The 19,232-nt window shown below is 58.3% G+C and overlaps 1 protein-coding gene and 1 non-coding gene across 6 annotated transcripts; both read left to right on the forward strand.

Annotated features, from left to right (window-relative positions):
- Positions 1–1,733: 1,733 nt before the first annotated feature.
- TNPO2 (transportin 2) lies at positions 1,734–18,946 on the forward strand. 5 transcript variants are annotated; one of them, XM_039252298.1, is made up of 26 exons: positions 1,748–1,816; positions 2,129–2,395; positions 4,672–4,783; positions 5,461–5,536; positions 5,619–5,768; positions 8,525–8,631; positions 8,719–8,852; positions 8,930–9,011; positions 9,086–9,208; positions 9,314–9,432; positions 10,290–10,350; positions 10,448–10,613; positions 10,832–10,984; positions 12,445–12,670; positions 12,889–13,060; positions 13,468–13,554; positions 13,637–13,744; positions 13,842–14,000; positions 14,631–14,718; positions 14,904–15,002; positions 15,489–15,584; positions 15,868–15,943; positions 16,220–16,319; positions 16,399–16,473; positions 16,621–16,748; positions 16,850–18,946. In XM_039252298.1, the coding sequence occupies exons 3-25, from the start codon at positions 4,685–4,687 to the stop codon at positions 16,726–16,728; spliced, it is 2,664 nt and encodes an 887-aa protein (XP_039108229.1). In that variant the 5' UTR covers positions 1,748–1,816; positions 2,129–2,395; positions 4,672–4,684; the 3' UTR covers positions 16,729–16,748; positions 16,850–18,946. The 5 variants fall into 5 exon arrangements, with proteins under 5 accessions (XP_039108232.1, XP_039108229.1, XP_039108228.1 ...); XM_039252301.1 differs by lacking the exon at positions 2,129–2,395 and having other exon boundaries at positions 1,734–1,816; XM_039252297.1 differs by lacking the exons at positions 1,748–1,816; positions 2,129–2,395 and adding an exon at positions 3,127–3,195.
- On the forward strand, positions 12,735–12,805 carry LOC120245346. Its single transcript, XR_005531764.1, has one exon. It is a non-coding gene; the product is annotated as a small nucleolar RNA SNORD41 (small nucleolar RNA).
- Positions 18,947–19,232: the final 286 nt, after the last annotated feature.

Raw genomic sequence — 19,232 nt, forward strand, 5'->3', positions numbered from 1 at the left:
TCAGGAGGCAGGAGGAGCTGATGGAGTCCCAGCAGCCCCCTTCACTGCATTCACCAGTCCTGACCTGGGGAAAAGCTGAAAGGGAAGGAGAATCAAATTCAGGGTTTGGTGAGTCACACGGCCGTGGCTTCAAACTATTCTGATGCCTGTTAGTTGTGCGATCTTGGGTAAGTCATTTAGCCTTTCTATGGTTCAAGCTCTAAATCTATAAAATAGGGGCAAAATACAGAAGCATCTGCAGCGCCAAGGTCTTTTTCTTTTTTTAAATTTGTTTATTTTGAGAGAGAGAGAGAGAGAGAGCGTGCACAAGCCGGGGAAGGGCAGAGAGGGGAGACAGAATCCCAAGCAGGATCCACACCATCAGTGCAGAGCCCAGTGCAGGGCTTGAACTCACCAACTGTGAGATCATGACCTGAGCTGAGATCACAAGTCTGTCGCTTAACAGATCTCAGCACCCAGGCGCTCCAGAGTCAAGTTCTAAAGTAAGGGCAAGGGTACCTGGGTGGCTCAGTTGGTTAAGTGTCCTTCAGGTTAGGTCATGATCTTGCGGTTCATGGGTTCTGGACCCATGTCAGACTCTGTGCTGACAGCTCAGAGCATGGAGCCTGCTTTGGATTCTGTCTCTCCCTCTCTCTTTGTCTCTCCCCCACTCACGCTCTGTTTCCCTCTCTCAAAAATAAATAAACATTAAAAAAAAAAGTAAGGTCAATACTGATGAAATAGACATTAACCCTGATATTATTTGAAACAGCTGTCGTTATTTTTCTGCGTGAAGCAATGGGCTTGGGTTGGGGGACGTGTAGTGACCTTTAAACGTGAGTGCAGTGTGAAGAGATGCTCAGAGACACTGTTGTAAACAGAGAGGCCTTTGTCTCCCATTTAGGATAAACAGTTGAGTACCAGCTCCTTGAGTTTCTTTTCTGCATTGTTTTTAGTTGAAGTAAGTTTGCTGTGTACAGGGCTGTTGTGAGAATTACATTAGGAAATTGCCTGACACCCAGTAGCAGAGGAGTAGGTGCTTAAGAAATAGTGAAATGGGGGCACCTGACTGGCTTATTCCGTACAGTGTGTGACTCTTGATTTTAGGATTGTTAGTTCAAGCTCCACATTGGGCACGGAGCCTACTTAAAAAAAAAAAAAAAAAAGGAGGGGAAAAGCCTGGATTCACTACTCAAATCCGCTAGATGGGGGAGAGGAAGAAAGACTTCCACGATCACACAGGGCCAATACCTTGGACCACAAAAGCAGCACGGGTCACTTTATTCTGCCCGACTCTCCTCTCCCCCAAGGCTTGGCGCAGGACCAATAGAAATTTGACTTATTTTGATTTTGTTTTTGAACCTGACATATTAAAAGGAGAAGGTGTGCATGAAATTTTCTCGCTCATCTCCAACGCTCTCCCCACTTGACCCTTATCTGGGGCGACCCCCAACCCTGAGCAGAAAACTCTTGCACCCGCTCCTGAACTTCCAGTCCCAGCCCCTCAATGTCACTCTTCCTTTCTTCTCAATGCCCACCTCCGGAGGGGGGGTGGTTTCCAGACCCCCGGATTTTGAGTCACAGCCAGAGTCCGTAAGCGCGGCAACGCGGGCGCCTGGTGAGACGGGATTTGTAGTTCTGGGGGCCAGGGGCAAGCGAGGGGAGGCCAATGCGCATGCGTAGGCGGCGGCTTTCTGCACGTGTCTCTCCAGCCGGGTGTCCGTAGAGCAAAGGTGGGAAACCCGGTTGCTCCTGTAGGGAATTTTCCACGACTGAGTAGCGATCGGCGCCAACAGATCCTTCCTAAGCCCGGGAGGCCCCAGTGGAGAGGTCTTAGGTACCTTTTTTCATGTATGAACGGAGGGGGGCTGACTTTGCTAATGGAAAGTGGGCTGAGAAGCGTGTCTCCTTCCTCCAGGCTGGGGCAGATATTGACCTGCCTCCTCTGAAGCCACAAAGTTCTTCAGGGCAGTGCTGGGTTGTTCTTTGGGATTAGAGGCCTAGTTGATTAAGTAAATTCAGTAAATATTGGCTTAGGGTGTGGCTGAATACAGTGAAAGGAAGGCCTTGAGGTCTCCGGGTAAAAGCCAAGTTTTTAAAGAACAGTTTACGGCAGGCCTGGTAATGCTTAACTTGATCTCTAACCCAGCAAACTCTTCTTATACCCGTTTGACAACTGGCGAAACTAAGACTCCAAGCGGCAGGAGGTTGCCCACCTTGTTATTAGCCTGGCTAGGAGGAGGGAAACTGAGGCACCCCAGGATCTCCAACTCCTCCCTACTGTGCTGCTCAGCTCTTTAAAGAAAAGAGGTGTCCTACTTTGTCCTCAGATGGCAAAAGGATTACGAAGATGCCTTTCATCATGACCCTGCCCTTGCCTAAAGTTCCTGGGCTGTTTCACTCTATTCAACCTCAGGTAGGGAAAGCGATTAGGGCTTTTGCTTCCGGGTTTATTAATTTCATATCCATGTGGGTTTTTCTCAGATCCTTATGAAAAGTATGAAGTAGTACTGGAAAGCAAATAATACAAAATGTGGCAGAGTCTTCTTCAGGAACGCAGCCGAGGGTGCTCCCTTTGTCCCGCTTTCCTTCCTTTGTCTCTGGGGTGTAAAGTCTAACCTAGACCAAGTCTTCTCCGGGTCTTTCCATGAGGGCACATACTGTGCTCCTCCCAGGTACCCTCGGGATGCGAGGAGAAAGGCACATTTCAATTTCTGGGTGGGGGGGTCAGGGGGCAGACGAAACTGGCTGTGGCCGAGAGGTTGCCGGGTCCACCGCACGTCGAAAGTCCCCACGCGCCACCAAACTCCGCTCCCAGCAAAGAGCCGCTGTCAGGCGGGTGTGAGAGACGCTGAGAAAACGAGACGCTGGGAAGACCGAACGGCCAGAGGGGCCAGGAAAGCCGCCAACTCTCTGGTCACGTGACCCGGTCTCGGCGGGGCCCGTTCTCCCCGGAGCCGGGCCACGTGTTACGGTTGCCTCTCCCCATTGGTCCAGCCGGGCCAGTTTGAACGGTGTACGGAAGCCGCCGCGGCTCATCCACGGCCGCGTTTTTTTTTTCTGGGTTTTTTTTTTTTTTTTTTTTTTTTTTACTTTCATTTTTTTTTTTTTTTTTTTTTTTTTTTTTTTTTAATTCCCTCTCTTTGGCTCCCTCCTTCCGCGCGAGTCTCAGGAGAAGCCGCAGCGCAAGGCGCTGCTGCTGCCACCCGGGGCCTGGTAAGTGGGCCTTACCCGAAGCTCGACGGGCTCGGCCCGGGCTTGCGTTGACCCCCGCCGGGGTCCGGGTCTGCGCCGCGCGCGGCCCGGCCGTCGGGGCCGCGCCTGACTGGGAAAGGCCGAGAACCTGGTTTGGGCCCCATTCGCGAGGCAACGAGAACGGGCCGGGACGGGGGAGGGGGAAACCGAGCCGGGCTTAGGGGGTGGGGCCTCGGAGCCCGGCCAGACCCTGGTGCCTCTAGAATCGGGCCAGTGGGGCGCCTGGGGTCGGGCTGGAGGGGATCTGGGGGAAGCGTCTGGGGACTGCTTAGGGCCTGATTGGGGGAACATCGTGAGGATCGGGTGTGTGGGGGGGGCTATTTTGATGGGGCTTTGGCTGAGTCTGGTTGGGGGAGGCCTCAGTGAAAAGTTGGGGGTCTTCTTGGATCCTGACAGGGAGGGGCGTCAGACTTCGTTCTAGAGGGCTTTGCTGGGTCTGACTTCGAGGCGTCGCTAGGATCCGTTGGGGGGAATGCTCCGGGCGGTGTTCGCGGGCAGGCCTAACTGGGGGAAGCTGCAGAGATCGGACGAAGTGGGTTTCCGGCTTGAGGTGGTGAGGGGTTTGGCCGAACTTGATTGGGGGAAACAGCAGAGATCCGTCGGGAGGAGTTAATGCTGACTGGGGCAGGGGGCGGGAGGGGGGAGAGACTTGGCCAGACCTGATTGGGGAAAGCGACGGGGACCCGTCCAGGGGTCATCTTTCGTGGGGTGGGCGGGCTTGGCTGGCTCTCTTTCCGAGAGGCAACTCGGATCTATCTGGGGATCGCTTCAGGCCCGATTAAGGGGAACCTATGGATGGGGTCTGGCTGGGCCAAAAAGAACAGCGTCAGGCACCAAGCTCAGTTTGGAGGAACGGATTAGAGGAGGTGGCAGGGGTCGGGACGATTGGAGCACCTTGGGACCGTGCATCGGGGGAGGCTTAGGGACCAGACCGAGGCGGAGGAGGCGGCTGGGATCTGGCGGAGCGTGAGGGCTGGATTTCGGAAGAAGAGGGTTCTTTGGGGACCGTGCCTGGACCCGGGAGACCACGGGGGCCGGGGCGCTGTCGCGGTCTGGAGCAGGGCCGCTGGATGGAGAGGTGGCTGGGGCCTTGCCTAACGGCTGTGAGGCTGGCGGAAGCCATAGGGCCCGCAGCCGTCAGAGGCGGCACGGGCCGCCCTGGGATGGAGGCTCCGCGCTGGGCCTGATGAGGACCCGCCGGGCCCCGCCACCGCCTCCCGTGGCCCGCTTCCATATCGCCTCGCCTGCGCTCCCTAGCCCCATACTGCGCGGACGGGGATGGCGCAGCTGGGGGGCTGGTGTGGATCGGCGACCCCCGCCCGTCCGCCCAGGGCGTCCCCGTCGTGCTGCCGCTGCAGCGACCTCCACGGCGGCTCAGCCCGGGTCTCACACGGGGCCCCTGGAGCCCAGCGCTGACCCCGGCCCCTACCCCCGCAGCTCACCTTGCGCCATGGACTGGCAGCCAGATGAGCAGGGCCTGCAGCAGGTCTTGCAGCTGCTCAAAGACTCGCAGTCGCCAAACACAGCCACGCAGCGCATCGTGCAGGACGTATCCTTCCTTCCTTCCTTCCTTCCTGGCCGAGGGGGAACTGGGCAGACCTCCGCAGCCCCTGAAGGCCAGAGGAAGGGGCCGACTGCCTCCCTAATTCCCGGACTCTGCTAGAATCGGCAGAGAATTAGGGACCAGAATTCTTGGGTCCCATTTCTAGAGAAAATGTGGCCCTGGGAGGAGGGAGGGGGAGGAACACCTTTCACCGGCACTTAGTTTTTGTTTAGTTTCACAATCAAGGTTAGTTTTCTTCCATCAGTGCTTGAAATACTACAACTTAAAGTTGAAGATAGTTCAGTCATCAGCAAGTGTCACTTGAAAACATGGCTTCCTTTTTTTTTTTTTTTTTTTTTTTAAAAAAAAAGCAGGCAACATGGAACTGGTCATGCGCAGGACCGAGTAGCAGGTGCCGCCTTCAGACAGAGGGTCCGCCAACCCTCTCCTGCCCGGGCTAGGTCTCCCAGAGTGGGTGGAAAGCTCAGCCATGCGCCCCTTCTCCCCCACCTCTGCTGGCACCTGGAGGAGTTTGATATGGCTGAAGCGCTGTGTTCTGGCGTGGAGGTTGAGGAGCTTGTCCCCTCATCCCAGGGGTCAGAGGGACTTTCAGCCACAGGAGAGTAAGGGGACCCACCCCGGGGGAAGGCCCTTGTCTCCCAAGGCCCTTAACAGCCTGGCAGAAACTCAAACAACTGAACCAGTTTCCCGACTTCAACAACTACCTGATCTTTGTCCTGACCAGACTCAAGTCGGAAGGTATGCCCTCAGTGCCCCTCCACTGCAGCCCGACCCCACCGCCTCCCCTGTGCTCCCCTGACCCTCGGCCCTCTTTCCCCAGATGAGCCGACTCGGTCCCTCAGCGGTCTCATCCTCAAGAACAACGTGAAGGCCCATTACCAGAGTTTTCCGCCACCCGTGGCCGACTTCATCAAACAGGAGTGTCTCAACAACATTGGCGATGCCTCCTCACTTATCCGAGCCACCATAGGTGAGAGCGGGTGGTGGCAATCGGCCCGTTAAGGGTGTCAGTCCGGTGAATGCTCCGGCGCCGTGGTTGGTAGTACTCTTGCTGTTGCCGTTTTGCAGATGAGGAAACTGAGGCCCAGAGATGTTAAGGGACTCGCCTGGTGAGTAGCAGAGCTCAGAAGTGGCCAGGGCAGGTCTGTGCTCTGAACCGCTCCCTCCTGAAGTTGCCATTCCTTCTTGGGAGGCCATGGCTCAGTGTCTAGGCCCAGAGGCCATAGCATGTTAGAACCCGAGGGTTCCCTGTCATGTGTCGTCTTCAGCTATTTGTCCCCAGTACCGAGATGACACAGGAGTTAGTTTTGTGTTGGAGCCTTCCTGACTCTCGGAGGGCTGCCCGATGAGTTAAGGCGAGAACGACGAAGAATTCTCCAGCTGTTTTGCCTCAAGCCTCTTCACTACTGATAAACACCAACCCAACACTTTGTTACTGACCTGCTTTCCCCCACCCCCTACCTTTACTGAGATGTAGTTGAACCCCAACGGACTTGTGTTTTTATTCTTTAAATTATTGCCAACTTTTTAATGTTGCTTTTAGAAGAATGTTCTGGGGGCGCCTGGGTGGCTTAGTCGGTTAAGCGTCCGACTTTCACTTAGGTCATGATCTCGCGGTTCGTGGGTTCGAGCCCCGTGTCGGGCTCTGTGCTGACTGCCAGCTCGGAGCCTGGATTCTGTTTCAGTCTGTGTGTCTCCCTCTCTCTCTGACCCTCCCCTGCTCACGCTGTCTCTCTCTCTCTCTCTTTCCTAGAAATAAATAAAAATATTAAAAAAAAAAAAAGAATAGGGGCGCCTGGGTGGCTTAGTCGGTTAAGCGTCCGACTTTCGCTTGGGTCATGATCTCGCGGTTCGTGGGTTCGAGCCCCGCGTCAGGCTCTGTGCTGACTGCCAGCTCAGAGCCTGGAGCCTGTTTCAGTCTGTGACTCCCTCTCTCTCTGACCCTCCCCTGCTCACGCTGTCTCTCTCTGTCTCCTAGAAATAAATAAAAAAAAACATTAAAAAAAAAAATTAAAAAAAAAAAGAATGTTCTGTATAGCTTTTTTTCAATTAAAAACTTTTTTTTAATGTTTTATCTATTTCTGAGAGAGAGAGAGAGAGAGAGAGAGAGACAGCGAGAGCAGGGGAGGGTCAGCACAGAGCTCCATGCGAGGCTCAAACCCACGAACCGTGAGATCATGACCTGAGCCCAAGTCAGACGCTTAACCTGACTGAGCCACCTGGGCGCCCTTAGCTTTTTTTTTTTTTTTAAGTGTATTTGTTTAGTTTGAGAGAGAGAGAGAGGGAGAAGGACAGAGGATCCGAAGGGATCTCCATGCTGATAGCACAGAGCCCGACGCAGGGCTCGAACTCACGAACTGTGAGATGACCTGAGCCGAAGTTGGACGCTGAACTAACAGAGCCACCCAGGCCCGCCCTAAAGTCGTATATAGCTTTTAAATGAAAAGACATTTGTTTGCCATAAAGAGAAGGGAACCTTAAAAACATGCAAGAAAGACAAGAAGAGTAAAAAGTTTGAGTTAGATACTGGGACTGCTAGAGGTGCTGGTCTTGGGGCCTGCTTCATCTGTTAAGAGACCCTTAGCCCTGGCGACACCCACTGTGAGGCCAGTAGAAGGATCTGGACCTCCCGAGTTCCCTAGATAGCCAGGTTCTGCTCTAAGTGTTTGAATTAAGGCGTTGAAGCTTCTAGCAGCCCTAGGGGCTGGTGTGGGTTTTTTTGCCCTGCATTGAGCCACAGAGAGAATAGGACACGTGGCCAAGTTCGCACAGATAGGGACAGGGCTGAGACTGCACTCTCAAATCAGGTAACCCCTTTCCCAGCAGAAGCAGGAGCCATGGTCATCTACAGTGATGGCAGGGACAGCTTCCCTCTCCTGGGGAGACACTGCCACCTCCTGGCTTTAAATCGCATCTCAGCACTGCCCTGCACTACGTTTGAGTATTGCACTTCACTCTTGGGTTTCGAATCAGCAGTGCAAGGCCTCCCCAAGGCCGCACGGTCCTGCACAACCTGCCTCTGTCACCTTTCAGCCCTCGCCTCCTCCTGTTCGCCCCCCTCACGCCCCCCTGCTCAGCCCTTCTGCCTCCTCACCCATCTTTGTGCACACCTCGCCCGCTCTCGACCCCAGGCATTTGCACCTGCCGGTCCCTCTGCCTGGGATGCCCTTTCCCCAGGGAGTAGGATAGCTTCCCCCTCAACTTCAGGTCTTTACTCACATAGCTAAGCACCACCTGGGTGAGGCCACCCATTTTTTAAATTGCTGCCCTTGGGACGCCTGGCTGGGTCCATCAGAAGATCATGTGAGTCTTGATCTCGGAGTTGTAAATTCAAGCCCTGCAATGGGTTTAGAGCCACTAACAAAATAAATAAGCTTTATAGAAAAAAGAAACATTAAAAAAATTTGCTTCCCTCACTCTCAGCCCCTGCCAGCCATCTTCTCTGCTTTATTTCCCCCTTAGCTTTTGGCATCTAGCCTCCCAGGTCTTTTGCTGATTTATTTTTTTACCTCGGAGCCTCTCTCACTGGGCAGTCCGCTCCCAAGGGTGGGGGTTTTGTGTTCAGCTCTGTGCTGCTTCCCTGGGACCATGGCGTGCTTACGGCGGGCTTAAGGTAGGGCTTCCGGGGGATGGGGGACCGCGCTCAGAGAGCCTATGAGCTGGCAGAGTGAGTACACAGCAGGCCGGCACCCAGCCTGAGGCGGCGTCCTTTCCCGGCTGCCCCAGGCATTCTGATCACCACCATCGCTTCCAAGGGCGAGCTGCAGATGTGGCCCGAGCTGCTGCCCCAGCTGTGCAACCTGCTCAACTCGGAGGATTACAATACTTGTGAGGTAGGGGACCCGTTGCGGGCCTGCCTGGGCTGGAGCGGGGGAACCAGACTGGGGTTCATGTCCGTCTGCCCGCCCCACCCCACCCAGGGGGCCTTCGGAGCCCTGCAGAAGATCTGCGAAGACTCCTCGGAGCTCCTGGACAGCGATGCCCTCAACAGGCCCCTCAACATCATGATCCCCAAGTTCTTACAGTTCTTCAAGCACTGCAGCCCAAAGATCCGGTGGGTGTGGCTTCCCTGGGGTGGGGGGGCGGAAGGGGGTGTGGGGCTGACCCCTGTGTGTCCCCCCCCACCCCCAGGTCTCATGCCATAGCCTGCGTGAACCAGTTCATCATGGACCGGGCCCAGGCGCTGATGGACAACATCGACACCTTCATCGAGGTGGGCTGCCGGGCCGCGGGTGAGCAGGGCAAGGGGCAGTGGCCCGGCTGCAGCTGACCCCACCCTCCCTGCAGCACCTGTTCGCCCTGGCCGTGGACGATGACCCTGAGGTGCGGAAGAACGTGTGCCGGGCCCTGGTGATGCTGCTAGAAGTGCGGATCGATAGGCTCATCCCACACATGCACAGCATTATCCAGGTGTGCACAGCCGAGGCGGGCCGGGGATGGGGGGGTGGAGAGGGGGGGCCGTCGCGCCAGGCCGGGCCAGGCCTTAGCCTCACCCCTTCTCCTGCCCCGCCCTAGTACATGCTGCAGAGGACCCAGGACCACGATGAGAACGTGGCCCTGGAGGCCTGTGAGTTCTGGCTGACGCTGGCCGAGCAGCCCATCTGCAAGGAAGTCCTGGCCTCCCACCTGGTCCAGTGAGTGCTCCTGCCATCCTCTCTCCCACCGCGGCCCCCACCCCTCGCTGCGCTCTGCCTCCCCTCGGGTTATAACCTGCGTTGGCCTCCGCCTGTGTTCCCCCGTCTCAGCTTGCTTTCCGTCCCCGCTTGTTTCTGTGCAGCAAGCGATAAGAAGACAGTTCCTAATGACTTAAAAATCGCGGTAAGTTATAGGTGAAAGAAAGGAAAAGTCAGCAAAGGCTGCAGGCATAGCTGGATCCAGGTGCCCAAAGGGTGTAAAAGACATCTGTGTAGTCTCAGACCTACTCCCTCTGTGTTGGCTTTGTCCTCCGGCACGACCTTCCCTCACGGTAGTGCTGTGGCCTTCTGCTGCCTTCAAGCTTAGGAAGCTCAGAATAAGGAAATTCTCTCAACCAGTATCTCCAGCAAAAAGTCCTAGGGCTCCTTGACCAACTCGGATCACTTGTCTGTCCCGGGGTCATGAATCAAAGTTTCCCGACCCTGAGGTGCGTGGGCGCCAGCTGAGGGGGCCTGGCCGCCCTGCCTGTCAGTTTCTCTAACCTGGCCCATCCCGGCGGGGGCCACGTGGTCTTGCCTGACAGCATGCTAGGGAGCGGCCACTGTTTGCAGCTTTTCTGGCGTATTCAGGGGCCTGGAATTCACTGAGTGACCAGGTCTGGGTCAGGAGCCCTCGTAGGGAGCCGGGAGTGGCGTCAGCTCTGTCCCAGTCACCGTGGCTGAGGCTAGGTGGCGATCGTAGCCCTACGTTCCCATACCCTGCCCCTTGGCTCCTTGGCTGCTTCTGTGTTGCCCAGGCTGTGAGCCCTCTGGGGACCCCTGCGTCCCATTCCGATGAATAGCCTCTGTCCCCACAGGTTGATCCCCATCCTGGTAAACGGGATGAAGTACTCCGAAATCGACATCATTTTGCTCAAGGTCAGTCAGGGCCAACCGCCGGGCATGAACAGGCAGGTGAGGGCGGGGGCCCTGGCACCCCCGGTGGTGCTTAGTGATGACCTGTCTGGCCCCACAGGGGGACGTGGAAGAGGACGAGGCCGTCCCCGACAGCGAGCAGGACATCAAGCCACGTTTCCATAAGTCACGCACAGTGACGCTGCCCCATGAGGCCGAGCGGCCTGATGGCTCAGAGGATGCAGAGGATGATGACGATGACGATGCTTTGTCTGACTGGAATCTGAGTGCGTGGCCTGGCCTGGGGGGCTGCGGGCCGGGGGGCCAGAGGCCAGAGAGCCTGGGGGCTGCTTCCCGGGAGGTGGTGAGAGGCCTACTCAGAGCAGATCGCGACAACTCGAATCATGAGCTCTGATCCTGGGCGTGCAGGCTGGGAGGCTGGCCACCTGCCCCGAGAGCCTCCCTGATTCTGCCACCCACCCCCTCTTGTCCACCCCCGTCTCAGGGAAGTGCTCGGCAGCTGCACTGGACGTCCTGGCCAACGTCTTCCGGGAGGAGCTGCTGCCACACCTACTCCCCCTGCTCAAGGGTCTCCTTTTCCACCCCGAGTGGGTGGTCAAGGAGTCAGGCATCCTGGTGCTGGGTGCCATCGCGGAGGGTGAGTGCCCCGCCGGCCTGGTGGGGGGCCTGACCTCTGAGCCCCGTGCGGCTGTGGGACCGAAGGGGGCCGGCCCAGGCAGCGCCGTGTCGGGGTTGTGGCCTCAACGGCTCAGACTGGAATCTTCCCCGCAGCCTGTGGGCCTGAATGGAACCTCCGGACCCCAAAATGCAAGCCCTCCCTTTAATTCTCACAGATGGCAGTTCTGTGAGGTCGTCAGCACGGTTATAGTCACAGCAGTGACAGGCCGTGTGCTTGCCCCGCGGCGGGCAGCCTGGTCCCCCAGGCTCAGCACAAGCCTGACGAGGTGGGGCGCGGAGATGAAACTGGGGCGCAGAGAGATTTGCACCCTTGCCCTAGTCAGCCGGGGTGCAGCTGGGCCTCGGGCCTGCTACCAGCTCCGAGGCCGGCCTGTGACAACAGAAGTGTGCACTGGCGGCGTTTACGCAGACCTCTGCCCTGTTCGCAACTTTCTCGCTCCCTGCGTCCCGATGGGATGTACCACTTGAGTCACAGGTGTCACTCGTGACCACCTCAGCATCCAGGCATGTCATCAAAAGTTCTGATACCACAGGGAACAGGAGCCCTCCCCCTGGAAAGCTTTTAAAATTTATTTGAGAAAAGATTTTCTCATGTAACCAGTGCAACGTATGTTATGTTAGTACCTGAACGCGTATTAATAATGTTAGGCACGCCTCCTGGGGGGCTCATTCGGTTAATTGTCCGGCTTCGGCTCAGGTCATTATCTCGTGGTTCATGACTTCGAGCCCCACATAGGGCTCTGTGCTGATGGCTCACAGCCTGGAGCTTGCTTCAGATTCTGTGTCTCCCTCTCTCTCTGCCCCCTCTCACTTGTGTTCTTTCTCTCTGTGTCTCTGAAAAATAAACAAATGTAAAAAATTTTTTTAAAATAGGTTACATTAGGTATTTTAGCTTTTAATGGAAAAAGATTTAGAGTATATAGTTCCTGGGTTTTGGATTATTAGATGGCTTGCTATTATTTGTGTTCTTTAAACAAGAAATCTGTTCGTGCTTTTTTTTTCTTCTTAAAGATGGAAAACAGAAAAAGCACAAAGACCCAAGAAATGTTTCAAAAACAAAAGCACTTGGGGCGCCTGGCTGGCTTAGTTGGTGGAGCGTGTAACTCTTGATCTTGGGGTCGTGAGTTCGAGCCCCCCGCTGAGTAGAAAAAGGAAAAGTACTTTCCATCTATTTTGGTCACTGCTGCTGCCCGGCCATCTGTGAATTAACGAGTGGCTATGACGGGGTGGAGGCAGTGGAGTGGAAAGTCTTGTCCCCACGCTGCTTCACATCCCGGCCCTGCCTTTCGCCGGTTCTATGACTGAGCCGCCGTGTCTGCGGTTTAACCTCCCAGCCTCGGTGACCCCTGCGGCAGGTGCCACTGACCCCTCCGCAGAGGGCTGGCTCGGGGCTCAGGCTTGCCCTTGTGCCGCTTGCAGGCTGCATGCAGGGCATGGTGCCCTACCTGCCCGAGCTGATCCCGCACCTCATTCAGTGCCTGTCGGACAAGAAGGCCCTGGTCCGCTCCATCGCCTGCTGGACGCTGAGCCGCTATGCCCACTGGGTGGTCAGCCAGCCACCCGACATGCACCTCAAGCCTCTGATGACGGAGCTGCTCAAGCGCATCCTGGACGGCAACAAGAGGGTGCAGGAGGCGGCCTGCAGGTGACCCCCAAGCCCTGGCCCCCGGACCCCCCCCACCCCCCCCCACCCCCTGCCGGCTGCCTTCTGGGAAGTGATGACACTCAGGACTCCTTGACCTCCCGCTGATTTCTTGAGTATTCGTACTGGCTGATCCCGAGCAAGCGCTGGCCCTCCCCACAGCCTCGCCCCAGGGCCCGGCCCCACCTGCGGCCGCGCGCTGAGCCCCTTCCTCACTCCAGTGCCTTCGCCACCCTGGAGGAGGAGGCCTGCACAGAGCTGGTGCCCTACCTCAGCTACATCCTGGACACCCTCGTCTTCGCCTTCGGCAAGTACCAGCACAAGAACCTGCTCATCCTCTACGACGCCATCGGCACCCTGGCCGACTCTGTGGGCCACCACCTCAACCAGCCGGTGAGGCCCCGCGGCGTCGCCCGCTCTTGGTTCTCGCTCCCCTCGGTGTCCAGGGACCTGGCAGTGACCCTGTGTCGCACACTAGGTACACAGCCCCCGCCCTCACCTTGCTCCCAGTCTTGCAGGGGAATGGTTATGAGACAGCGTGGTAAGTGCTGCGCTGGGGATGCTCAGGGGCCTGCGGGATCCAGGGGGTGCTGACCCTGGCTCTGAGGGGGTGGGGTGAGAAGGGAATGGACAGAAAGGGCCCGCAGGTCCAGCTGGATGACAGGGGCCTGGAGGGCCCCATGAGTCACAGCGGGGAGCCCAGCCCTCATCACTCAGGCACCTCCGGGTCACAAGCAGCCCTGCGGGTTCCAGGCTCCCACCTCCACGCTGGGAGCCCCAACTTCCCGCTCCCTCTACAGGAATACATCCAGAAGCTGATGCCTCCGCTCATCCAGAAGTGGAACGAGCTCAAGGACGAAGACAAGGACCTCTTCCCCCTGCTGGAGGTGTGTGGGCCCCAGGCCCTCTCCCCCCCCACCCTGCTCCCACCATTCCCGACTTCACCTCCCCCGCCTTCCGCCCCACCAGTGCCTGTCCTCGGTGGCCACCGCCCTGCAGAGCGGCTTCCTGCCTTACTGTGAGCCAGTCTACCAGCGCTGCGTCACCCTGGTGCAGAAGACGCTGGCCCAGGCCATGGTGAGCATCTCACCGCCCCTGCCCCGCCACCCATTCCTCTGCGGCCGCCCCCGCCCACCGCCTGCTCCCCTCACCTGCCTGCCCCCTCTGTGCCCAGATGTACACCCAGCACCCTGAGCAGTATGAGGCCCCCGACAAGGACTTCATGATCGTGGCGCTGGACCTGCTGAGCGGCCTGGCCGAGGGCCTGGGCGGCCACGTGGAGCAGCTGGTGGCCCGCAGCAACATCATGACGCTGCTCTTCCAGTGCATGCAGGTGGGGGCGCCCGCGAGGCTCGGGCCGGACAGTGGGGACATCCGATGGCCTGCGCGGGCCACCCCAGGGCGACTCGAGGCCCCCATGTGTGCCCGGCGGGCATCAGGAGAAAGGAACCCGTAGGGGGGGAAAAAAAACTTGTACTTTATTTTAAAAAGTGATTCAAGGAAGACACAAGTAAACTCTCACGGAGGAAGCTAACGATGTAGAAAATTGAAAGGTAGAGAAACGAGGGGCTCCTGGCTGGCTCTGTCAGGGAAGCAGGTGACTCTTGACCTCCGGTGTCGTGCATTCGAACCCCATGTTGGGCACAGAGGTTACTCACAGTAACAAAAGTAGAAGAAGGAAAGAGGAAAGCATGAGCCCCTCTGGCTTTATATACCTGCACACCCCTGGTGTCTCCCCTCGGACGGGCAGCAGTTGAGCCCTGCCCCTCCCCGTAGTGGTGCCGTGAGCAAGGCCCTGGGGTCCATGCACCCCGAGTCTCAGACCCACAGATGGGGCCTGTGGCTTCCATGATGGGAGGAGACAGGGCAGGCCATGGTGGCCTGGCCTGAGGGATTCATTTGGGATCCCCCGCCGGCTGAGGGGAGGGGAGCCTTGCCTCACCGACCCTGCTCTGACCCCCAGGACTCCATGCCCGAGGTCCGGCAGAGCTCCTTCGCCCTCCTGGGGGATCTCACCAAAGCCTGCTTCATCCACGTCAAGCCCTGCATCGGTAGGTCAGCTGTCTTGGCACCCCGTGCCCCCAGCCCTGGCCCCAAGTGATGGAGAAATGCCCTTGGGAGAACAGTGACCAAATTGGGACGTATTCGTACTGTCTGATGGGGTCTGCGCCGCCAGGCCCGGGGGCCCCCCCTTGGCTGGTCCCCCCAGCTCAGCACTCTTCCGTCTCCCCACCAGCTGAGTTCATGCCCATCCTGGGCACCAACCTGAACCCCGAGTTCATCTCTGTCTGCAACAACGCCACCTGGGCCATCGGCGAGATCTGCATGCAGATGGGTGAGTGGCCTGCTAGTTGCCGGGCCCGCCGCCACCTTGGCGGCCCGTTCCCTGCAGAGGCCAGGCCCCTGGCTCTGAGTGACAGGTCCCCTGGGGGTAGCCCCGCTGCTTCTTGAGGACTGTCCAAGTGGGTCTGGCAAGAGGAGCCCTCTGAGCGGTTTCCGCAGGGACACTGACGAATGGCTGATTGGCTTTCCTAAAGAGGCAGGACGGGAGGCTTTGGTGTCTCCCTCCCTCCCTGCCTACCCCCACAGGGAATCTGGGTGATGTGGTCTCAGCCTGGGGTTGGAGATTCGACTCCAAGGACACTTCTGGTGCCTGGAAGGCTTTGGGCTGCCCCTGGGTGGCCCTGGGTCCTGAGCTGGAGCCCGGCTTGGAGGACATTTGCCGTTCCCTCAGTGGTTGCACGGCGTCAGGGTGTAGAGGCGGCCGAGGCCAGCTTGGGTGGTGTGGGCTGTGCGGGGCTCTGACCGACCCGTCCCCCAGGGGCAGAGATGCAGCCCTATGTGCAGATGGTCCTCAACAACCTGGTGGAGATCATCAACCGGCCCAATACGCCCAAGACGCTGCTGGAAAACACAGGTGGGCGCCCGGCCTGAGCTATTGCCGCCTCCTTACCTGGAATTGGGGTTCCCGGTGAGGAGGCCTTGGGAAAGAGCCAGGGAACGTGTCTGGAAAGCCGTGGAAGGGGGTTCTGAGGAGAGCCCCGAGGACGACACTGGCCTCCGGGGAGACCCCCCGGTCGGGCCTGTTCCCTTAGGGCCCGTGGGGCGGGGCTGGTGCCTCGTGCCAGAGGCCCCACCACGTACCGTCCCGGGGCCGCTCAGGGTTGCAGGTCGCCTGACGAGTCCCTCTGCCATTCCAGCCATCACCATCGGCCGCCTGGGCTACGTGTGCCCGCAGGAGGTGGCCCCCATGCTGCAGCAGTTCATCCGGCCTTGGTGTGTGTGCCCCCTGCGTGGGGCCTGCGTACGGTGGGCTGGGCAGCGGGGCGGGCGGGGCAGGCCCGACCCTACGTGCACACCCCGGCCCATCGCCTGGCGAACCCCCGCCCCCTGCTCCCACCCCCCCATGTAGAAACCCATCCCACCCCGGCCCCACCACCCGCTGACCTGCTGCTCCCCATTTCCTCCGCCCCCCCCACCCCTCCCCACCCCCAGATGCCTATCCGGCCCCGGCCCTGCTGGCTGACTGCCTGCCGCTCCCCTCCCTGACAGGTGCACATCCCTCAGGAACATCAGGGACAACGAGGAGAAGGACTCAGCCTTCCGAGGCATCTGCATGATGATAGGCGTCAACCCCGGGGGCGTCGTGCAGGTTGGGGCAGCCGGGCCTGGAGGGAAGGCGCCGGGGGCGGGCCGGGGCAGCCCCTCACACACGACCTGTCGTGTTTCAGGACTTTATTTTCTTCTGCGACGCCGTAGCCTCCTGGGTGAGCCCGAAGGATGACCTTCGGGACATGTTTTATAAGGTAAGCTCCCGCTGGGCCCTGACACGTTCCCGGGAGGTGGGGGTGGGGGCAACAGCCAGGCCAGCATCGGTGGCAGGGCGGGAGGCTGAGCTCCTCGTGCTCTGGCCCGGGGCACCCCTCACCCCCCACCCCTCCACCTCACTGCAGATTCTCCATGGCTTCAAAGACCAAGTCGGGGAGGAGAACTGGCAGCAGTTCTCTGAGCAGTTCCCGCCTCTGCTCAAGGAGAGGCTGGCCGCCTTCTATGGGGTCTAGATGAGCCTCGCGACCGCCAGGTGAGAAGGCTGCATGCGGTGGAGGGGGTGGGGGGGCAGGGGCCCTGGCTGTTGGGGGGGGGTGAAGGGGTGCAGGCCCTGACCCCCGCCTCCCCCCACAGGTTTCTGTCTGCGTCGTTGGAGGGGTTGCTGGGGAGCACGCTGCGTCCGGAAGTCGCCGTGCCCTGGTCAAGGGGGGTTAGGGAGGAGTGAGCGGGACCCGAATCCAGACGCCTTCCCCGTCCACCTACCTGCCACGGGTGTGTGTGGCCTGCCGGCCAGCGGGCAAGTGGGTGGGGTCTCCACACTCATCCTACACACAGGGGAGGGGGGTGGGACTTGTTGGCAGCAAGGGCCCTTTGCTCAATCGGGGTCACCTCGGGCAGCCCACATGGGCCAGCCTCGCGGGAGGGAAGATTCAACACGGCCGCCCGAATCCGGCTTAGGATGAGGCGAGGGGAAAGCAGGCGGGGAGGGGGGTCCTTGTAGAGACACGTACACTCACATGTACACACGTGGCCACACGCATGTGCGGCGCTGCAGCCCGCCAGACTGGGCCAGCCGCCCCACCATTTCCCCGACTGCATGGAGACAGTAGAATTAGTGAACCCCTGAGTTAACCCGTAAGGCCTTCCGTGTAACCTGCATCTAGAGTTTAAGAAGCTTCTGCTGTTTTGCCAGAATTGGTGATTGGGGAGGGCTGGGTGGGTTGGGGGGCCTCCGCCGGGACCCTGGGGCCGGGGGGAGGGGGGAAGAGGACTGCGATCTTCAGGCCGCCCGCGTCAGCTCGCGCACGCTTCGGCCCTGCTCCGCACACTTCCTGCCAGCTCTGTGGCATCCACAGCCCGTGTGTCCCCCTCCTTGTTATGTCCCAGCCAGAAGGGTGGGGACTGCCGGGGTGGCTGAGACTGGCCAGAGGTTGCCCTTTCTCCCCCCTCCCCCACTGTGCTCCAGTGACTTTTGAAGACACTGGGCCAGGACCTTTTTCCTGCAGAGGGCCGGGGGCAGCCAGAGCTGCTGACCTCTCCCCGCTGTGTCTCTCCGTCAGCGAGTCCATTTCAAAGGTGGTCCATTCCTCTGCGCTCCTGAGAGCCTTCCTGTCAGGTTCCAGCCTGAGTTTTCACACGAGGGCTGCGGCCGGGGCATTTAACTGATGGGGACAGAGGATGAAAGTTCAGGCTTTGCCAGCAAGAAGGAGGTGAAGGGCTTTGGAAGAGAAGGTGGTCCACCTCCGACCCCACTCTGTCCCTGGGGCTCCCTGTCCTCCTAGCTCCCGGTGGGCTCCAGGACCCCAGCAGATAGGGGCAGCGATTCTAGGGAACCTTCTGGGGATGGTTGGAGATGCAGTCACAGTGTGGGCGGCACTCCTAGAGGGGCGAGGGGGGCATGGTCACTTCTCAGTTGGCCTCAGAACTGAACCGGGCCCTGCCGCCCCCTTAGTTTTCCTTTTTCTGCTTCTCTACTTTTTACTTTTCTGGAGGTCCCTTCGGGGAGGTTTTGTGGGGCTTTGACTGGATTCCTACATCCTGGGGCTTGTTCCATTCATCCCCGCAGGGCCGTGGATCCAACCCCATTATAGCCTTGTGTCTTCTGCCAGACGGGGTCGGGCCCTGCCTCTATTCCAAGGGGTAGATGGTGCACATTCCGTAAACTCAGCTGGCTTCCTTACCCTGTCAAACTCCCGACAGGTCTCTGGAAGCCATTTGTTTAAAAAAAAAAGGAAAAAAAAAAAAAGAAAAAAATTAGATACCATTGCATTTTCTGGTAATCCAGTTCTTCGGAGCATCCTCTGCTGGGCCTTGGGGTGTGTGGGTGGAGTGACTGTCTGATGGGATTGGTAACCCCTTCTCCACCCAGGAATGGGGGCGCTCCAGCCATTCAGGGAAGGGGAGCCTGGTTCTAGTTTTCTTTCTTTTCTTCTTTTTTTTTTAAGAAAACTATTTAATTTTTTAATTTATTTTTGGTTGATTTTTGCACAACGAAGTTTCAGCTTCTCAACCTTCTCCCCTGCCCAGGGTTGCAGACCCTGACTGGCCTTGATCTGCAGTTCCTCTTTTTTTCCACATCCCTCCTTCCCCCGCCCCTCCTCCTACGGGCTCCAGGGTCTGTCCATTTGTTACTGTGCTGTGCTGGGGATTGGCGCCGAGGTGGCGTGAGATTCCACTCGTGTAGAACTTTGTTGAGTAAAGATCAGTTTCTTGTGAAACCCTTGATCTCCATCTGGCCTCCTGTGTCCTTGGCTTCGGCCGGAAAGACGTGGGGGGTGTGTGTGTGTGTGCCTGGGCCACTTTAGAAGTGGGGCTGCACAGGACTCAGGAAATCACAGGGAGAGTAGGGAAGTAAGCAAGCATTAACAGGGCACATTTCATGGTACCCCGAGCCTCTCACCTTTCTTCCCAGTAAAATGGAAAGGTGAAGGTGAACGACCAAGATTAAATGTGATGTAATCACGTTTCCGGAACGGAATTACAGCTCACTAAGCCTCTTGAATTCAATAACAGGGAG

Source organism: Hyaena hyaena, unplaced genomic scaffold (assembly GCF_003009895.1).
Source record: "Hyaena hyaena isolate Hyena2069 unplaced genomic scaffold, ASM300989v1 scaffold_414, whole genome shotgun sequence".
Classification (NCBI taxonomy): Eukaryota; Metazoa; Chordata; class Mammalia; order Carnivora; family Hyaenidae; genus Hyaena; species Hyaena hyaena.

What these genes read in the sequence shown, in the direction of transcription:
- TNPO2 (XM_039252302.1), top strand. Translation starts at nt 4,685, where the DNA reads ATGGACTGGCAGCCAGATGAGCAGGGCCTGCAGCAGGTCTTGCAGCTG. An exon ending in ACTTATCCGAGCCACCATAG is followed by an intron (nt 5,769 to 8,524) that starts GTGAGAGCGGGT and finishes CGGCTGCCCCAG; the next exon opens with GCATTCTGATCACCACCATC. An exon ending in CGAGATCTGCATGCAGATGG is followed by an intron (nt 15,003 to 15,488) that starts GTGAGTGGCCTG and finishes CCCGTCCCCCAG; the next exon opens with GGGCAGAGATGCAGCCCTAT.